General features: G+C 44.0%; 1 protein-coding gene across 8 annotated transcripts; it reads left to right on the forward strand.

Annotated features, from left to right (window-relative positions):
• The first annotated feature begins 1,158 nt into the window (after positions 1-1,158).
• LOC118231672 (protein arginine N-methyltransferase 8-B-like) lies at positions 1,159-16,138 on the forward strand. Of its 8 annotated transcripts, XR_004766123.1 has the most exons (13): positions 1,161-2,294; positions 3,955-4,050; positions 5,059-5,277; positions 6,474-6,629; positions 7,905-7,968; positions 9,292-9,434; positions 9,929-10,016; positions 10,121-10,236; positions 11,155-11,305; positions 11,661-11,782; positions 13,076-14,088; positions 14,317-14,335; positions 14,431-16,138. XR_004766123.1 is itself a non-coding variant. In XM_035425727.1 (12 exons), exons 2-12 carry the CDS (start codon positions 2,226-2,228, stop codon positions 13,157-13,159), a joined length of 1,308 nt encoding a protein of 435 aa, XP_035281618.1. In that variant the 5' UTR covers positions 1,160-1,390; positions 2,204-2,225; the 3' UTR covers positions 13,160-16,138. The 8 variants fall into 8 exon arrangements, 5 of the variants coding, with proteins under 5 accessions (XP_035281620.1, XP_035281619.1, XP_035281618.1 ...); XM_035425727.1 differs by having other exon boundaries at positions 1,160-1,390; positions 2,204-2,294; positions 13,076-16,138; XR_004766122.1 differs by having other exon boundaries at positions 13,076-14,335.
• Positions 16,139-16,249: the final 111 nt, after the last annotated feature.

Here is a 16,249-nt window from a genome sequence, read left to right on the forward strand (position 1 = left end):
TGGAAATGAATCAGCTCTGATCTGCTCATCATTGCTTCATTTTTATAGTCAAAACAGAATGTCAACAACAGTAATTCAACACTCAAAACAGCAAGAAATTACACAAAGAGAGTCAAAGCAGACAAAACTACTTACTCCACACAGAACTATTAACAACACATTCATCTTCATCATGCATTCGACTGCTTTCACACTTCTGTTTGAAATGGCAGAGCAGATAGCTCATGCAACTTTAATGTGAACGATTTGCTATTATGGCTGACTGAAATAGAGGATATAAAATATTATTGGTGAACAGCTTCCAACCAAAGTGCAGACCAACAATTTAGCGAGATTATGAAGAGGGATTTGTGTGTGGGTGAAGATTTTTTGCACCAGAGGCAGTCATGAATTTGCTATGTGGTACATCTCCGTCCTGAGTTATGCAATCAGAGGTGTAGGCGGCAGAAGAACAGCATCCTTAAAATAAACACCAACCTGCTTAATGTACAGCTGTGACCTGCATTCATCTGAAAATAAATAGCAACCTACATAATATACAGTTGTGAGCTGCATTCATCTGAAAATAAACACCAACCTATATAATCTACAGCTGCAGCTGCATTCATCAGCATGACGCCCATTCCATCAAACGCTATCAGGCTTCTCTCCATAAAATTTTATGGTTTCTCAATTTGCACAGTTAAACTAACCAACATTTTTGGGGAGTCCTAACAGAATTACAGCCAGAGATTAAGCCAAACAGCCAAGCGGGAAACAAACATGCATCTCCAAGATAATTTATAGAAACATCTGACGAGACTCACCATTCTTTTTTTCTCTGATAAAACACATTTTAATATTTAACAATACAACAACACACAGTTGGTAATGAGAAATCTAAAGCAACCGAATAAAGTCTAAAACGTGTGGTTCTGGGTGCAAAGTATAAGTGGCAGTTGAGGAATAGCCATCATAGCCCATATTATTCCTCCTCATCCTCATCTTCCTCCAGAGAAGAAGAACAAGATCAACACCAACAACAAAAATACCGCTTACAACTTTGCGGCACTAAGTGTTGTAATTAGGATAGACTACTCTTTATATATAAAAATAATATAATATAAATCATTTATGATTATAATTTCACTCGGGCGACACAGTCGACATCGTTCATTCTCAGTGATCAGCCGAGGCAATGCGACGATGCAATAGACCAGAGAGTTTGACAAGATGCGTCTATAGCCTATTTCTCGGATGAAAGACACAGCCGACATAGCGCGTAGGAAACAGGGAAGCGGTGATCCTATTGGTCCTTATTGCTATAGAGATATGACTCCGATTTCCACATTCTCTAATGCACAAATCTAGTGCGAACTGCGAAGGTAGAACACCAGTTGGCGTGTAGGAGGTAGCGAATTATGAAATGCATTCTTGAACATGGAGGTCGAATGTAGGATTACTTTCCTATTGTTCCAAATGTTATTTTCATATTTCAGCCTCGGCAGGTTAAGTTAAACTTACGCTACATGACGCGGGCGAATAATGGTGAAACGCAATACGAAATGGGGCAATTAAAACTCAAGAATATTTACGTCTAACGCAAAAGGAAACCGCATTATTTTTAAGAACAGGATTTCAAGAAATGGTCCAATTAGTGAACTGACAGGATTGTGATACCTTCGTCTTGGGAGCCCGCTAGAACTTCTCTGGGCAAATAATACAACGAAAAAACGCAGACACAGCACAAATACTGAAGGATCGTTAACATAAACATTTGATAAGAGTGTCGGGGACATAATTTAATTGTTTTTCTCCAATGCGATGACATGTTTTTAAACCCTATTCCGTTTACCGGGCTGTGATGAAGTTTGTGACTCTAGGCTACATGTCTCAATAACGCGCAGGGGGGTAACGGAACGCTTTCTGCACTTTTCACGATAGTTGCGGCATTAATGCTGCAAGCCCTCACAAGATGAAACACAACAGATAACTTTTGCACAGTGGATTCTAGGACCCTTTCAACTAGAATTAGAGGTCGCACTTCTTTGGGGACTTCACCAAGTTTTTAATTGTTATTAATTGTTTTCTCAATTAAAATAATGTATTTGGCCATTGAATAGACTAGTGTCGATTAACAGGATGGACAAATAATTTAGCGGAGCTAATTATACAGGAGACATGTTCTATTCACCTGATTTCTCGGTTTTTTCCTCTCCTCGAGTTGAATAAATCTGGTGGCTCTTATGGGAATGAAACACTCCTCCCGCTGCATGCTCCTACGGAGAAAAATGGCGGAGGCCGAGAACCCAGAGGTAGGTAAGCGAGAAGTATCGGTGCAATGCTTTCAAATGTGTCTGCAATTATTTCCTTGTTTGCCTTATGTGGCTTCTCGTGTAGTTTAAAAAAATATATAAACCCAGTTTTTTTTCTGGCTGCAATAGCTTATCGCTTTTTCTGGCTGTCACTTCTCTACACGGGCCGGTCATCTGCAGCAGGGAATGCAGCAAGCTGCGTGTCCTACTCACGTCCGCACCGGAGAATGTCACCTATTTTCACTTCTGCGTTCGCATATAATGAAAGCAAATTCAGTTGTGTGAGATGTTGAGACCGTGGAAAAACTAGCCTACGTCTGGTGTTGCTGACACTGTGTATCCGAGCTAAATAGCCTTGCATGAATGATAGTTTTCGCACGGCTGCTTTATATTTTGAAACCGGGTTAATGAATTCCCTGGTTAAACTAAAATTAACTGTCACTAAATTGCAGGCCGTTGCAGGTACAATGAGGATTCCCGGCGCCCGGGGATTTGATGCGGTAATACGTAGAGGCTGTAATTTATCTAAAGTGGACCTGAGATCCCTGTCTTGCCTTACCAACTGTAGTCCGGTGCGTTGTTAGTAATGATTAGTTTCGTCTTCCGTCTGTTACAGCTTGACACATTTCAATCTCTGCTCCGTGTTTTAGACAGAAATCTCCGGTGACACAAGTGAATTACTAATATTTTTGTTCACTACGGATGTTTAGCCTGGCCTTATGTGGCCAAAGCACTACACGATTCATGCCTGCATCACAACCTTAAACGTGTACATTGTTTTACACAGCATTTTCCCAAAGAAATAATAATAATAATTTGATTACATTTATATTTTTATGTTGCCAGCCACTACACAGAAGGTGCATAGTTTTACGAATATGACATATATTCAGCAGCCTATGACTGATCGGGGAGAGAGACAGAGGGAGAGATCTAAATCTTAACATTAAAATCTGTGTGTGCTATGGACAGGAGTGTAGGATACATTCCCAAGTGTGTGTGCTGTGGACATGAATGTCTGGTGTGTGAACTATGGACAGGAGTGTAGGATGCATGCCCTAGTGTGTGTGCTATGGATAGGTGTAGGACACATTACTAAGTGTGTGTGCTGTGGATATGAATGTCTGGTGTGTGTGCTTTGGATAGGAGTGTAGGACAGATGCCCAGTGTGTGTACTATGGGTAAGAGTGTAGGATGCATGACATAGTGTGTATGCTATGGATATGAATGCTTGGTGTGTGTGCTATGAATAGGAGCGTAGGATGCATGACCTTGTGTGTGTGCTATGGATAAGAATGCTTGGTGTGTGTGCTATGGATAGGAGCGTAGGATGCATGACCTTGTGTGTGTGTAGGGAGGGTTCTTTGAGGAGATAGCCTGTTCTGTAAATATGAAGCCCAGGATGTTCCTAATGGTGGCACACAAGTCACCCTTGGAATGGAAGGAGAATTTGTGTAGATGTGTGGATTGAAGATGACACATTGTGTTCAGATCAATGGATGTCTCTCTTACACATGTACATACATGCGCACACACGCGCACACAAACACACGTACCTTTAAGAGCTGATATCGTGGCGTTGGCCCTTCCTGTTGCCATGGCAACGGGTTGGCTGTTCCACAACTTTTCCGGAATTAATTTCAGGCTCTATGTCCACCAGGCACGGGAGACACAATGCAGAGAGCCTGGAAGACAAAACATGGTGCCGAGTGGGACAGGACATGGTGACACGTCTTTGAAATTGACCAATCAGGAGGTGCTTCTTCAATTAGACTTGATATTGAACTTTTATTTTGGTCCTGAAGGGTTGTTACTCAGTGGAGTTTGAGATGCATGACTGAGAGTCCCACAGGTTCCCTTCCAAAGCTCTAAGTGAAGTAGCTGTGTGAAGCTGTTCGCATGGAGACAGCAGTGAAGCTGTTTGCATGGGGCATGAAGACAGCAGTGAGGCTGTTCCAATGGCATGCAGAAACAGCAGTGAAACTGTTAGCGTGGCACATGGAGACAGCATGGAAGCTGTTTGCATGGCGCATGGAGAAAACAATGAAGCTGTTTGCATGGGGCATGGAGAATACTTGGAAGCTGTTAGCATGGCGCAATGAGAAAGCTTTTTTTTTAAGGGAGTATCTAAAAATAGACTTCCAAGAAAATGAGGAGATGATACAGCATGGCAGTGGAGTCTCAGTACTTCCCCCTCAGACTGTGAGATGCTTAGAGTCTCTGTGCTGTCGGGAGGCATGTACGGTCTCTGTGTTGTTGTTCTTCAATGTTATGCGTCAGTGAGGTGTGTTCTTAAGAATTGCCCTCTCACTCTCATTGCAGTTCTCACCACAATACTCTCATTCCTGGCTGCTGTGGAGATATCTCACAGCTTAAAAACGCAGCCTAGCAAAGCTTTTTTAACACAGTGGCTTAAAAAATTATCTGGAGCAATTGCATAAGTCTTCACATTGGTGAGGTTTATTTGATTAGAAAATATATTCCGTACAGTATTTATTAATTTTGAGAGCAGTTTCACAAATATCTGTACTTTATTGTGATAACTGTACGTTCATTCACTGAGTCAGGGATCTGTGTGAGCATGCCTATGTTGTCTTGAGGTGTGGTTGAAACTCCTCCCACTTATGATCCATAGCCTTCTGCTTATTCTTCTCTTTCCCTCTCTCTCCCTATCCCTGTCTCCCCTTCCCCTCTTCTCTTTGTCTCCCTTTCTCTTTTTCTCTCTTCCTCTCTCTCTCTCTTCCTCCTCTCTTTCTCACTCCAGCCCCCCATCCGTATTGTCCCTTCCCAGTCTGTACAACCCTCCTCCCGGCCCAAACCCATACCCTCAGTCAACCATGTGCCCCTCCTGCCCCACACACCCCATCCAGGGGGCTCTTCCAGCTGTCCCGGTCGGGGAAAGATGGCTAAGTTCCTAAACCCTGAGGAGATGACGTCCCGCGACTATTACTTTGACTCGTATGCTCACTTTGGCATCCATGAGGTATGGTGGCCTGGTACCATAAGTCTTATCCAGATCCCCAGTCTTATCCAGAAAGGGCCAGTGTGGGTGCACATACCTGATTCTACTAATTCTACAACCACTAGAGTTTTTTTGCTAAGCACATTGATTAGTAGAATCAGGTGTTGTGCACCCACACTGGCCCTTTCTGTATAAGCCTGGGGACCCCAGCTCTAAAAAATGAAAAGCACTTGCTAAAATTCTGGGCTTGCAATTGACATTGGAATGAAAACCAGCATACACAGCGGTTCCCCAGGACCGAGTTCGAGAACCGCTGACCTAGTGGATTACTAGACCGGTCGCATGTTATGGCATTCATGAGACCTGCATTACAGGGCCAGTACCTAATGAGGTTAATAAGGTGTAATGGCACTCAGTTGGTGTAATGGCACTCATAAGGTGTAATGGTACTCATGAGGTGTCATGTCACTAATGAGGTGTAATGGCACTGATAAGGTATATTGGCATTGATGAGGTGTTATGGCACTTGTGAGGTGTTATCACATTGATGTGGTGTTATGGTACTGATGAGGTATAATTACATTGGTGAGGTGTTATGGCACTTGTGAGGTGTTATCACATTGAATAGGTGTAATGAGTCGCTGAAGAGGTGCTTTAGCATTGCTGATGTGTAATGAAACTGATTAGGTAGGATGACTGAGAAAAATGAGACAGAACAAAAGTGTTTGATTTCTGTTGCATTTTTACTAAATAGGTCAAGCCTTTCCGTGCACAGCAACTGTGGTTTGCAGAGAAAAATAATAATAATAAAAAATAATAATAATTATTATTATTATTATTATAATAATAATAAGAAGAAGAGAAGAATGCAAAGTTCTGGCCTGGCCTGTGGCTCTGTAGGTTACTGACCTCATTCTTGAACATTAGCCTTGTTTTATACATCAATACACCTGTGAGATTCATGTATCTACTTCAGTAGGCTTAGAAATATTGTACCATAGCAGTAATAGATGTCATGTCACTGAAAGCTACAGCCTGCTTCTGCCATGCGCTTCTGATGGTGTTGAAACTGACACTCATTGCATTCTAGTTATATACATCTATTTAAGATCTGAAATGTAAAAGGGAACAGAGATTTGAGAAGTGGTTGTTTTGTGCTGTAGTGCATAGCAGAGCATTCTATGTTTAGTGTTTGAGAGATCCTTCCCTCCCCACAGGAGATGCTGAAGGATGAGGTGAGGACACTGACCTACAGGAATGCCATGTACCACAACAAGCACATCTTTAAGGACAAGGTGGTCCTGGATGTGGGCAGCGGCACGGGCATCCTCTCCATGTTTGCAGCTAAAGCAGGAGCCAAACACGTGTACGGGGTGAGAACAGCGCCCCCCTACTGACCTCCGGAGCCACACCTGTACATACAGTACCACACCCACACTAATATAGAGCCACACCAGCAAAGCACCCTTCTGCGTATAGATTCACTCCTATGGGAAAGCTGGTGAGATCTTTAGAGCCTTCTGGTGAGCAGCCAGGAGGTTAAAGGGCTTTAATGGCACTTTACTGATGCAGCCAAACTGTAGAACGAACTGTACAAGTGCAGGATGTGTATGTGCGTGCGTGTGTGTGTGTGTGTGTGTGTGTGTGTGTGTGTAAATGCCCTTGTGTATACGTGTGTGTGTTTGTGTGTGCGTGGGTGGGTGTGCGTGTGTGTGTGTGTGCGTGTATGTGTGTGTGTAAATGCCCTTGTGTATACGTGTGTGTGTGTGTGTGTGTGTGTGTGTGTATGTGTCGATGCATGTGTGTGTTTTTTGTGTGTGTGTGTGTGTGTGTGTGCACGCGCGTGTGTGATAATTGCTAAATCTGCTGTGTCCGACATCTGATTTCCTGTTAAATATCATAAGCGCTAATGTTCAGTATAGCTGAGCTCTTAAGTGACACTTTGCTGAGACCTCAAAGGAAGTGCATCTCTGGGCTTCTGTCCAGAATGTTAATGCCCAATATGGGTCCTACCAGACCTTTTCATCCCCCCCGAACCAGAAAGCGTGAAATGAGTCCTCTTTTCTTCACCTTTCAAATAAAACATTACGAGGATGCAGGAAGGAAACATTATAGCAGCCCTGTATCTACACACTACGCTACACTAAAGCTAAACAAACCCTACACAAGCACTACACTAACACTACACTGATACTACAAAAAACACAACGCAAACAGCTGACACAAGCACCACTGTAACAATGATTCTACAACGATGAGGCACTAAGCCATAACACAGAACCATACTGTGCCATTTAGATTTTCTGCCTCTACTGTTAAACGGTGCAGCTATATTCCTGAAGAGTCTGTAGCTACCCTAGCCACAAGAAGAAATTAAACTCAGCTGACAGGAGCTAATGTGTGAACACAGGCTGGGCCTTAGTGACTCCTGGGAGTACGCGATATGGTGATAATGCACAGTGCTGATGACAAACTGGGGATAAATCATAACATAACTATTAAAAAGGACTAACTGCTTCACATTGAAAGGTTTTCTAATCAAGCCGGTTTACCCTGTGCATGTTTTAAACTAAACAAACAGGTATGGGATTGTGTTTATGCCATTTTGAATTTTGTATACCCATAATGCATTGTTTCTTTGTTTCCAGATTGAATGCTCCAGCATTTCTGAATACTCAGAGAAGATCATAAAGTCTAACCACCTGGACGGTGGTAAGAGCAGCTCGTGAAGCTTTTCCAGGTCATATTCCGCACTTTATATTGGGCAGACAGGAGTGGAGAATGGCAGTCATACTCACTTGCTGTTTCTGAGTGTGTCTCCTCTCTGATCGGCTGAGCAGGCTGGTGACAAGGGCTGCTAACTGAGGTCACAGGTTGCCTCTGCTGTCAGGATTCACCTGACAGTTACAGGGCCTCTACTTGGTCGAAATGGAGGAAGTAAACACAATGAATTAAATGCAGTCAGACCAATTATTTTCATGCGGTTGTTATTATACACGGACATATACAACTGGTCTTGTGCAGGTATCAGTAGCAGGCTGGCTGCTCTTGCACAGTTATCGAGCTGTTTGTGTTTGCATGGTCCTGTGTACTGAGAGGTGACGTGCGATTGTCAGCACACTTGAGTCACGGCTGTTCTTTGCTCCAACGCATCCGCGGGGTCCGGTCCTTTTGCATTTTCACCACCAACGCAGGATCCTTCTCCAGATTTATCTGCTGTTTTCAACAGCGCAAAGACACAGGGCACATTGTACAATAGCATGGCTCTGCTTCCCCTGTAAAAGAGCTGCAGTATCCAGTGAACAGAGCACAATGCTGCACAGTCCATCGGGAACATTACAGCAGTACAGCAGCGAGCATCACCCTTTTTGAAACGGTGAGCTGCGGTCTCACCCAAAATACAACATGCCGCTTTATTTTTATATGAACTGAAGGATACATGAGCTTATGGGAATATTCCAAATCTGTGTCATCAAACATATGCTCCCTTTTCTAACGACAGTTTGCACATAAAAATCTATAATGTGATTTACTGATAGTGATACTTAATTATTTATGCAGAAGGCTGAATTCCACACATTTATTGGGGTTCTGAGAACAGAATGTCTCTCAAAGAGGAGGTGCCCAGCCTTTGGTGTAAGCCCCCTAAAATGGGCCCCCTTTGGCTGAGGACCCCCACAGCAACAAAATGTTTTACTGCTGACACATTTGTCACCTCCCACAACAAGCTGCAGTGCAGCCAATCTTAAAGGCACCAGCACACGGGTACATGTCTTAAGACCTGATGTCATACTATGGGTTTCAGGCTAATTTATGTCATTTTATTTATATGGCATTTAAAGTATTGTAAATATGTCACTGCTGTATTCCAGGATTAACTGAAATTTTATCTGAATATGATTTTATTCACATATGGAAGTATAATTAAAAATTCTATTAAAAAGGAAATATTTTTCCATGTTGCCTGGGACCCCCTGTATCCCCACTCCACAAACCCTGGTTTGGGACTGCGTCTTACGCATCTTTGTCTTGCAGTCATCACCATCTTTAAGGGGAAGGTGGAGGAGGTGGAGCTTCCGGTGGAGCGGGTGGATATCATCATCTCAGAGTGGATGGGCTACTGCCTTTTCTACGAGTCCATGCTCAACACCGTCATCTTCGCCAGAGACAAATGGCTGGTAGGCCCCCTGATAGTGTGAGCTGTCCTGGAATAACCTGCTAATGCCGAAAACAGAGTATACACGCTGGAGGAGTCTGTGTGTGTGGCGTGTGTGTGTGAGAGAGAGAGAGAGAGAGAGAGGAGGAGGGTGTGTGTGTGTGTGTCTGTGTGTGTGTGTGTGTGTGTGTGTGAGAGAGAGAGAGAATGAGGGTGTGTGTGTATGTGAGAGAGAGAGAGGAGGGTGTGTTTGTGTGTGTGTGTGTGAGAGAGAGAGAGAGAGAGAGAGAGAGAGGAGGAGGGTGTGCGCGTGTGTGTCTGTGTGTGTGTGTGTGTGTGTGTGTGAGAGAGAGAGAGAGAGAGAGAGGAGGAGGGTGTGCGCGTGTGTGTCTGTGTGTGTGAGAGAAATGAGAGTGTGTGCATGTGTGTGTGTCTGTGTGTTTGTGAGAGAGAGTGTGCAGTGCTGATGTCTGTAAATTGGTGAATCACTGACCCATTTCCTTTTTTCATTAACAGAAACCTGGAGGCCTGATGTTTCCGGACCGAGCTGCTCTCTATGTGGTCGCTATTGAGGATCGACAGTACAAGGACTTTAAAATCCACTGTGAGTGTCTTTCTCTCTGTCTCATTCACTTCCTCTCTGTATCCACTTGTTGTACTGTAGTTTATGTATGTCTGTCTGTGATTAATGTTGCCTGTGTTATTCAGGGTGGGAGAATGTGTACGGCTTTGACATGACCTGCATCCGTAATGTGGCCATGAAGGAGCCTCTGGTGGACATTGTGGACCCAAAGCAGGTGGTGACCAACTCCTGCCTGATAAAGGTTAGACATCTCTGCTGTGTGCGTGTGTGTGTGTGTGTGCTTGTGTGTGCTCTGGGTTTGTGCAAATTATGTGAGAACTTAACTTTCAGGGATTTGTGTTGTGAATTAAATATAATGAGTTTGCAGATATATACCACAGGGAGATGTAGTTTTCTGTGATTCAGTGCATGTTCCCTTCTCGACAGGAACTGCAGGTATGAGTCATCGCATGGGTCTGTCTCTACAGGAAGTGCTGGTATGAGTCATGGCACGCTTTTCTCTCTACAGGAAGTGTTGATGTGGGTCACTGCATGCTTCTCTCTCTGCAGGATATAGGAAGTGCTTGTTTGAGTAACGGTGTGTTTCCCTCTCTACAGGAAGTACTGGTGTGAGTCACTGCATGCTTCACTCTTCAGGAACTGCTGGTGTGAGTCACTACATGTTTTCCTTTCTACAGGAAGTGCTGGTGTGAGTCACTACACGTTTTATTTTCTACAGGAAGTGCTGGTGTGAGTCACTACATGTTTTCCCATCTACAGGAAGTGCTGTTGTGAGTCACGGCATGCTTTTCCTTCTGCAGGAAGTGCTGGTGTGAGTTACTGCATGTATTCCCATCTTCAAGAAGTGCTGGTTTGAGTCGCTGCATGGGTCTCTCTCTACGGGAAGTGCTGGTGTGAGTCACTGCTAGGGTCAGCAGATTTAGAATCTGTCAAAACCACACAACATTGACACCTGGGGGGCCCTCAGAACTGACATCAGACCTGGGAGTCACTGACACGCAAATTCATTACAAACTACCGGTGAAGTTCTTCCATCAATTACTTGGACCGGCAGTCGGGAACACAAACCGGATCTGTACAAATAATTTGAAAACCAGACATTCCGGTCGAAAACCGGACGTCTGGAAACCCTAGTCATTGCGTGGGCTTCTCTCTACAGGAAGTGGATATCTACACCGTGAAGATAGAGGACCTGTCCTTCACCTCGGCGTTCTGTCTCCAGATTCACCGTAATGACTATGTGCACGCCCTGGTCACCTACTTCAACATCGAGTTCACCAAGTGTCACAAGAAAACTGGCTTCTCCACAGGTAAGGCCCCAGCTGAGCCAGGTGAATATATAACCCGCGGTCTTACCCACTCCAGGCACCAGAGGGCGCTCTGCCCTGTCACACAGCATATCTAAATGACTTCTGCAGTGTTCAGCTTCATTTTTACTCTGTTTTTATTTATTTAATTGCAGGCATCATGCAGGCCTTACCTGCTGTTAGATATGACCTTGAGCTGCAGGTTTGTAGCACTGGAAAGTATCAGGTTCAGAAGTCACGCTGGTAAAGAAGTGGGGAGAAGCACTGTGGAACTTGTGTGTTTGACGACCCTGAAGAAGATCTGGGTCGCTCGCTAGCCTCTGAACAATAACTCTGAAAGCGTCTTTTTCCTGCACAGCCCCTGATGCTCCTTACACACACTGGAAGCAGACAGTGTTTTACCTGGAGGATTACCTGACCGTCCGCAGGGGGGAGGAGATCATCGGAAGCATCGCTGTCAAGCCCAACGAGAACAACAACGTGAGTGTCTGTGATTGAGTGTGACTGAGTGTGATTGAGCATGACTGAGTGTGATTGAGTGTGATTGAGCATGACTGAGTGTGATTGAGTGTGATTGAGCATGACTGAGTGTGATTGAGTGTGACTGAGTGTGATTGAGCATGACTGAGTGTGATTGAGTATGACTGAGTGTGACTGTATGTGACTAAGTATGATTGTGACTGAGTTTGATTGAGTGTGACTGAGTGTGATTGAGCATGTTTGAGTGTGATTGAGTATGACTGAGTGTGATTGAGTGTGACTGATTGTGATTGAGCATGAATGAGTGTGATTGAGCATGACTGAGTGTGATTGAGTGTGACTGAGTGTGATTGAGCATGACTGAGTGTGATTGAGTATGACTGAGTGTGATTGAGTGTGACTGAGTGTGATTGAGCATGACTGAGTGTGATTGAGTATGACTGAGTGTGACTGTATGTGACTAAGTATGATTGTGACTGAGTTTGATTGAGTGTGACTGAGTGTGATTGAGCATGTTTGAGTGTGATTAAGAGTGACTGTATGTGACTAAGTATGATTGGGACTGAGCGTGATTGAGTATGATTGTGACTGAGTGTGACTGAGCGTGATTGAGTATGATTGTGACTGAGTGTGACTGAGTGTGATTGAGTATGATTGTGACTGAGTGTGATTAAGAGTGACTGTATGTGACTAAGTATGATTGTGACTGAGCGTGATTGAGTATGATTGTGACTGAGTGTGACTGAGCGTGATTGAGTGGCTGAGCATGACTGTGACTGAGTGATTGAGCGTGACTGAGTGTTGTTGGGTGTGGCTGAGCATGACTGTGACTGAGAGTGATTGAGCGTGACTGAGTGTTGTTGGGTGTGGCTGAGCATGACTGTGACTGAGTGTGATTGAGTGTGACTGAGTGTGAATGAGTGTGATTGTGACTGAGTTTGATTGAGTGTGACTGAGTGTGATTGAGCATGTTTGAGTGTGATTAAGAGTGACTGTATGTGACTAAGTATGATTGGGACTGAGCGTGATTGAGTATGATTGTGACTGAGTGTGACTGAGCGTGATTGAGTATGATTGTGACTGAGTGTGACTGAGCGTGATTGAGTGGCTGAGCATGACTGTGACTGAGAGTGATTGGGCGTGACTGAGTGTTGTTGGGTGTGGCTGAGCATGACTGTGACTGACTGTGACCGAATGTGACTGCGAGTGATTGAGTGTGACTAAACCCACTCGGTTTCACTCAACCCTGTTTGACCTCCCGCCTGGACTGATTCGGCCCCTCTTCCCGTGCAGCGGGATCTGGACTTCACCTTGGAGCTGGACTTCAAAGGGCAGCTGTGTGAGGCCGCCATCTCCCACGAGTACAAGATGCGCTAGGCCCCCTGCTGCAAGGGTGCTACGGTGCCAGGGGGAGTCCTGAGCCCCACAGAGCAGCAGACACCTTCATCACAGTGGTGCTGACCAATCACATACCAGGATGCGGGAGGAGTCTTCCGTGCAGGCCGTCCAATCGCAAGCCGACACCAGCCACTCAGAGAATCACTCAGAGAGGAACTACAGGATGCAACACTTTCAAGTTTCAAGAACGTTCTTTTTCAGTGTGAATGTTATTAGTGGTAATTATACATCATTGTTTAAGGAATGATATCAAGGTGTATTTGTTTGCTTGTGCTATTGATTTCAGGCTATGCTGAGTGGTGTAGGTCTTGCAGAATAATGAGAACAGAAGACACTCTTTCTCACACTTCTTTATATTTTAAAAACGAGCTTTCACATGAGCTCTTACACCAGGATTATGTTATGAGACTGTTTTAGGGAATATTTACTGCAGTAAATGTACAGAACCAGAGAGAATTTATGTCATAATGAAAGGAACCATTTGCAGTATTGACTAATAAGTTATTTTTTTCATATTTATATTTATTTGCATGTTTAGCCATTTAGCCAGTCAAATCATGATTTGTCAATATTTATTGTACCATTTAGGGTATTAACATGTATATTTTTCAGAAAATCGACAAGGCTGTAAGATTTGAAACAGCCATTTTTAAAAGTCAGTGCTGCAGGGTTCTCATAGCTCTTATTTTGTTAACTTCTGCATTTAGGGATTGGGGGTTAGGGCTGGGTGAATTATGTAAATTCACTGACGTGAAGTGTGAGTGGTGGTGTGTTTACTGTAGGACTTAGGATGTTTTTGTGCAATAATAACAGATATGGAGGGGGGGGTGTTGCTTGTTGGCATGTGCAGTATGGTACTTAGTGTGTTTCAGGGGAAAAGCAGAGCCCCTGGACATCCAGGCTTTAAGGTGAACACTGCTTGCTCAGGTGAGAGAAGTTTGTTCAGGTGAACACTGCTTGCCCAGGTGAGAGCAATTTGTTCAGGTGAACACTGCTTGCTCAGGTGAGAGCAGTTTGTTCAGGTGAACACTGCTTGCTCAGGTGAGAGCAGTTTGTTCAGGTGAACACTGTTTGCTCATGTGAGAGCAGTTTGTTCAGGTGAATGCAGTTTGTTCAGGTGAACACTGCTTGCTCAGGTGAGAACAGTTTGTTCAGGTGAACAATGCTTGCTCAGGTGAGCGCTGTTTGTTCAGGTGAACACTGCTTGCTCATGTGAGAGCAGTTTGTTCAGGTGAACGCAGTTTGTTCAGGTGAACACTGCTTGCTCAGGTGAGAGCAGTTTGTTCAGGTGAACTCTGCTTTCTCAGGTGAGAGCAGTTTGTTCAGGTGAACTCTGCTTTCTCAGGTGAGCGCTGTTTGTTCAGGTGAACAGTACTTGCTCAGGTGAGAGCAGTTTTCTCAGGTAGATGCTCTCTGCTCTTGAGCATTGTTCTGTTGGTGGAGGAACTTTGGCTCCATATCCTCCCCTTATAACAGGCTCTCTTACACCAGGGGCACCCCAAAACCATGTTAATAGGTTTGGGAGGTATGGCGCTTCCTGTGGGACTGTTCCTCATGTACTGGGGTGCTAGTGGCTCTCCTGCACCCTGCTGGTCAGCCCTGGAACTGTGGCCTCCCCTCCCCATCACCTGTGCTCTTAACAATGGTCATTGCCAAGGCAACGGCTGGAGGCTTCATCCGGTCCAACTGTGAGCTCCTTCACAGCAGTGAAGTACTGTACTGACCCTTAAAGAGACATCCTATCCACTAATACTGTTCCCTATCCGGTAACACATAGCTCCAGCCTATCCACTAACACAGAGCTTATGATATCCACTGACTATGCTGCTCTCTATCCATTAACAATGCTGCTCCCTATGCACTAACTCAGTGCTGCTCCCTATCCACTAACAATGCTGCTCCCTATTCACTACACAGAGCTGCTCTCTATCCACAAGCACAGCACTACTCCCTAATAGTGCTGCTCCTTGTCTACTAGCAATTTTGCTCCCAGTCCATTAACACAGAGCTGCTCCCTATCCACTAAGCCAGAGCTGCTCTCTATCCATTAAGACAGAGCTGCTCCCTATCCACTAACACCAAGCTGCTCTCTTTGCTCTGTGCTTGGGGTTATTTTACATGCCCATTCTGCTGTCGGAGCTGCATTTGGTTCTGGTTCTGGATGACTGGTGGTTTGTCCGTCTGGGCTGTGGATAACCCTTCCCTAGCAGCATTGGGCACATCTAACTGGGCCGAGACAGAACCATCAGCACCAGCGCACAAAGCAAAGGACAGGGTTTTGTTAGGGATTAGGATGTCTCTGAATTTACTTTTTTTTTTTTTGGTTCAGTATGAAACTCTGTATTCATGTATTTCTTATGTATTATCATCTGGTACTGTACTGTGCATATTGGAAATACTGCAATATCTTTCTCTTGTGTCAAACATTTAGGACAATATTGATAAGAATAGATTAAAACAGCATGCATATTGGCAGTGTTGCCTTAAATATTTTTTGGGTTATTTACAGTAACAAAGTTAAGAATAAAAGTATTTAAGGACATATACAAAATAAGATTATTTATATTACAGTAAATGTTTTAAGGAATATTCTACTCAGAGTTTAATATAAATGATGGAGATCTAAAGGAATAGTCTTAGTTTAATGTTAATGAATAAGATCACAAAGGAATGGTCTCAGTTTCATGTAAATTACTTGAATCAAAAATCATCTCTGTTTAATGTTAATGACTAAGATCAGAAAAGAATAGTCTCAGTTTAATGTCTAAGATCAGAAACTGCCGAAACCTTTATTTTAGCTGAAGTCTTTTACAGCTCAAAACACCACCTGGTCAGGAACCTTGCTAATGTATTAGTACATATTTAAGATTAATAATGTCAGTGTACAGTTTTGTCTTCCTAATGTTACAGCTACCATGGAAGTTTTTACTGTCAAATTAATAAACTGACTGAACCATCTCCATGGAATTGTGGTACAGACTTTGTCCACAGGGTGGCAACCCGATCACACCAAGATCTAAATGATGAAGTCCTGGTCTAAGTGTACTTCTCAGAATGATTAAAGATTAC

The sequence above is a fragment of the Anguilla anguilla genome, chromosome 7, assembly GCF_013347855.1.
Source record: "Anguilla anguilla isolate fAngAng1 chromosome 7, fAngAng1.pri, whole genome shotgun sequence".
Taxonomy (NCBI): Eukaryota; Metazoa; Chordata; class Actinopteri; order Anguilliformes; family Anguillidae; genus Anguilla; species Anguilla anguilla.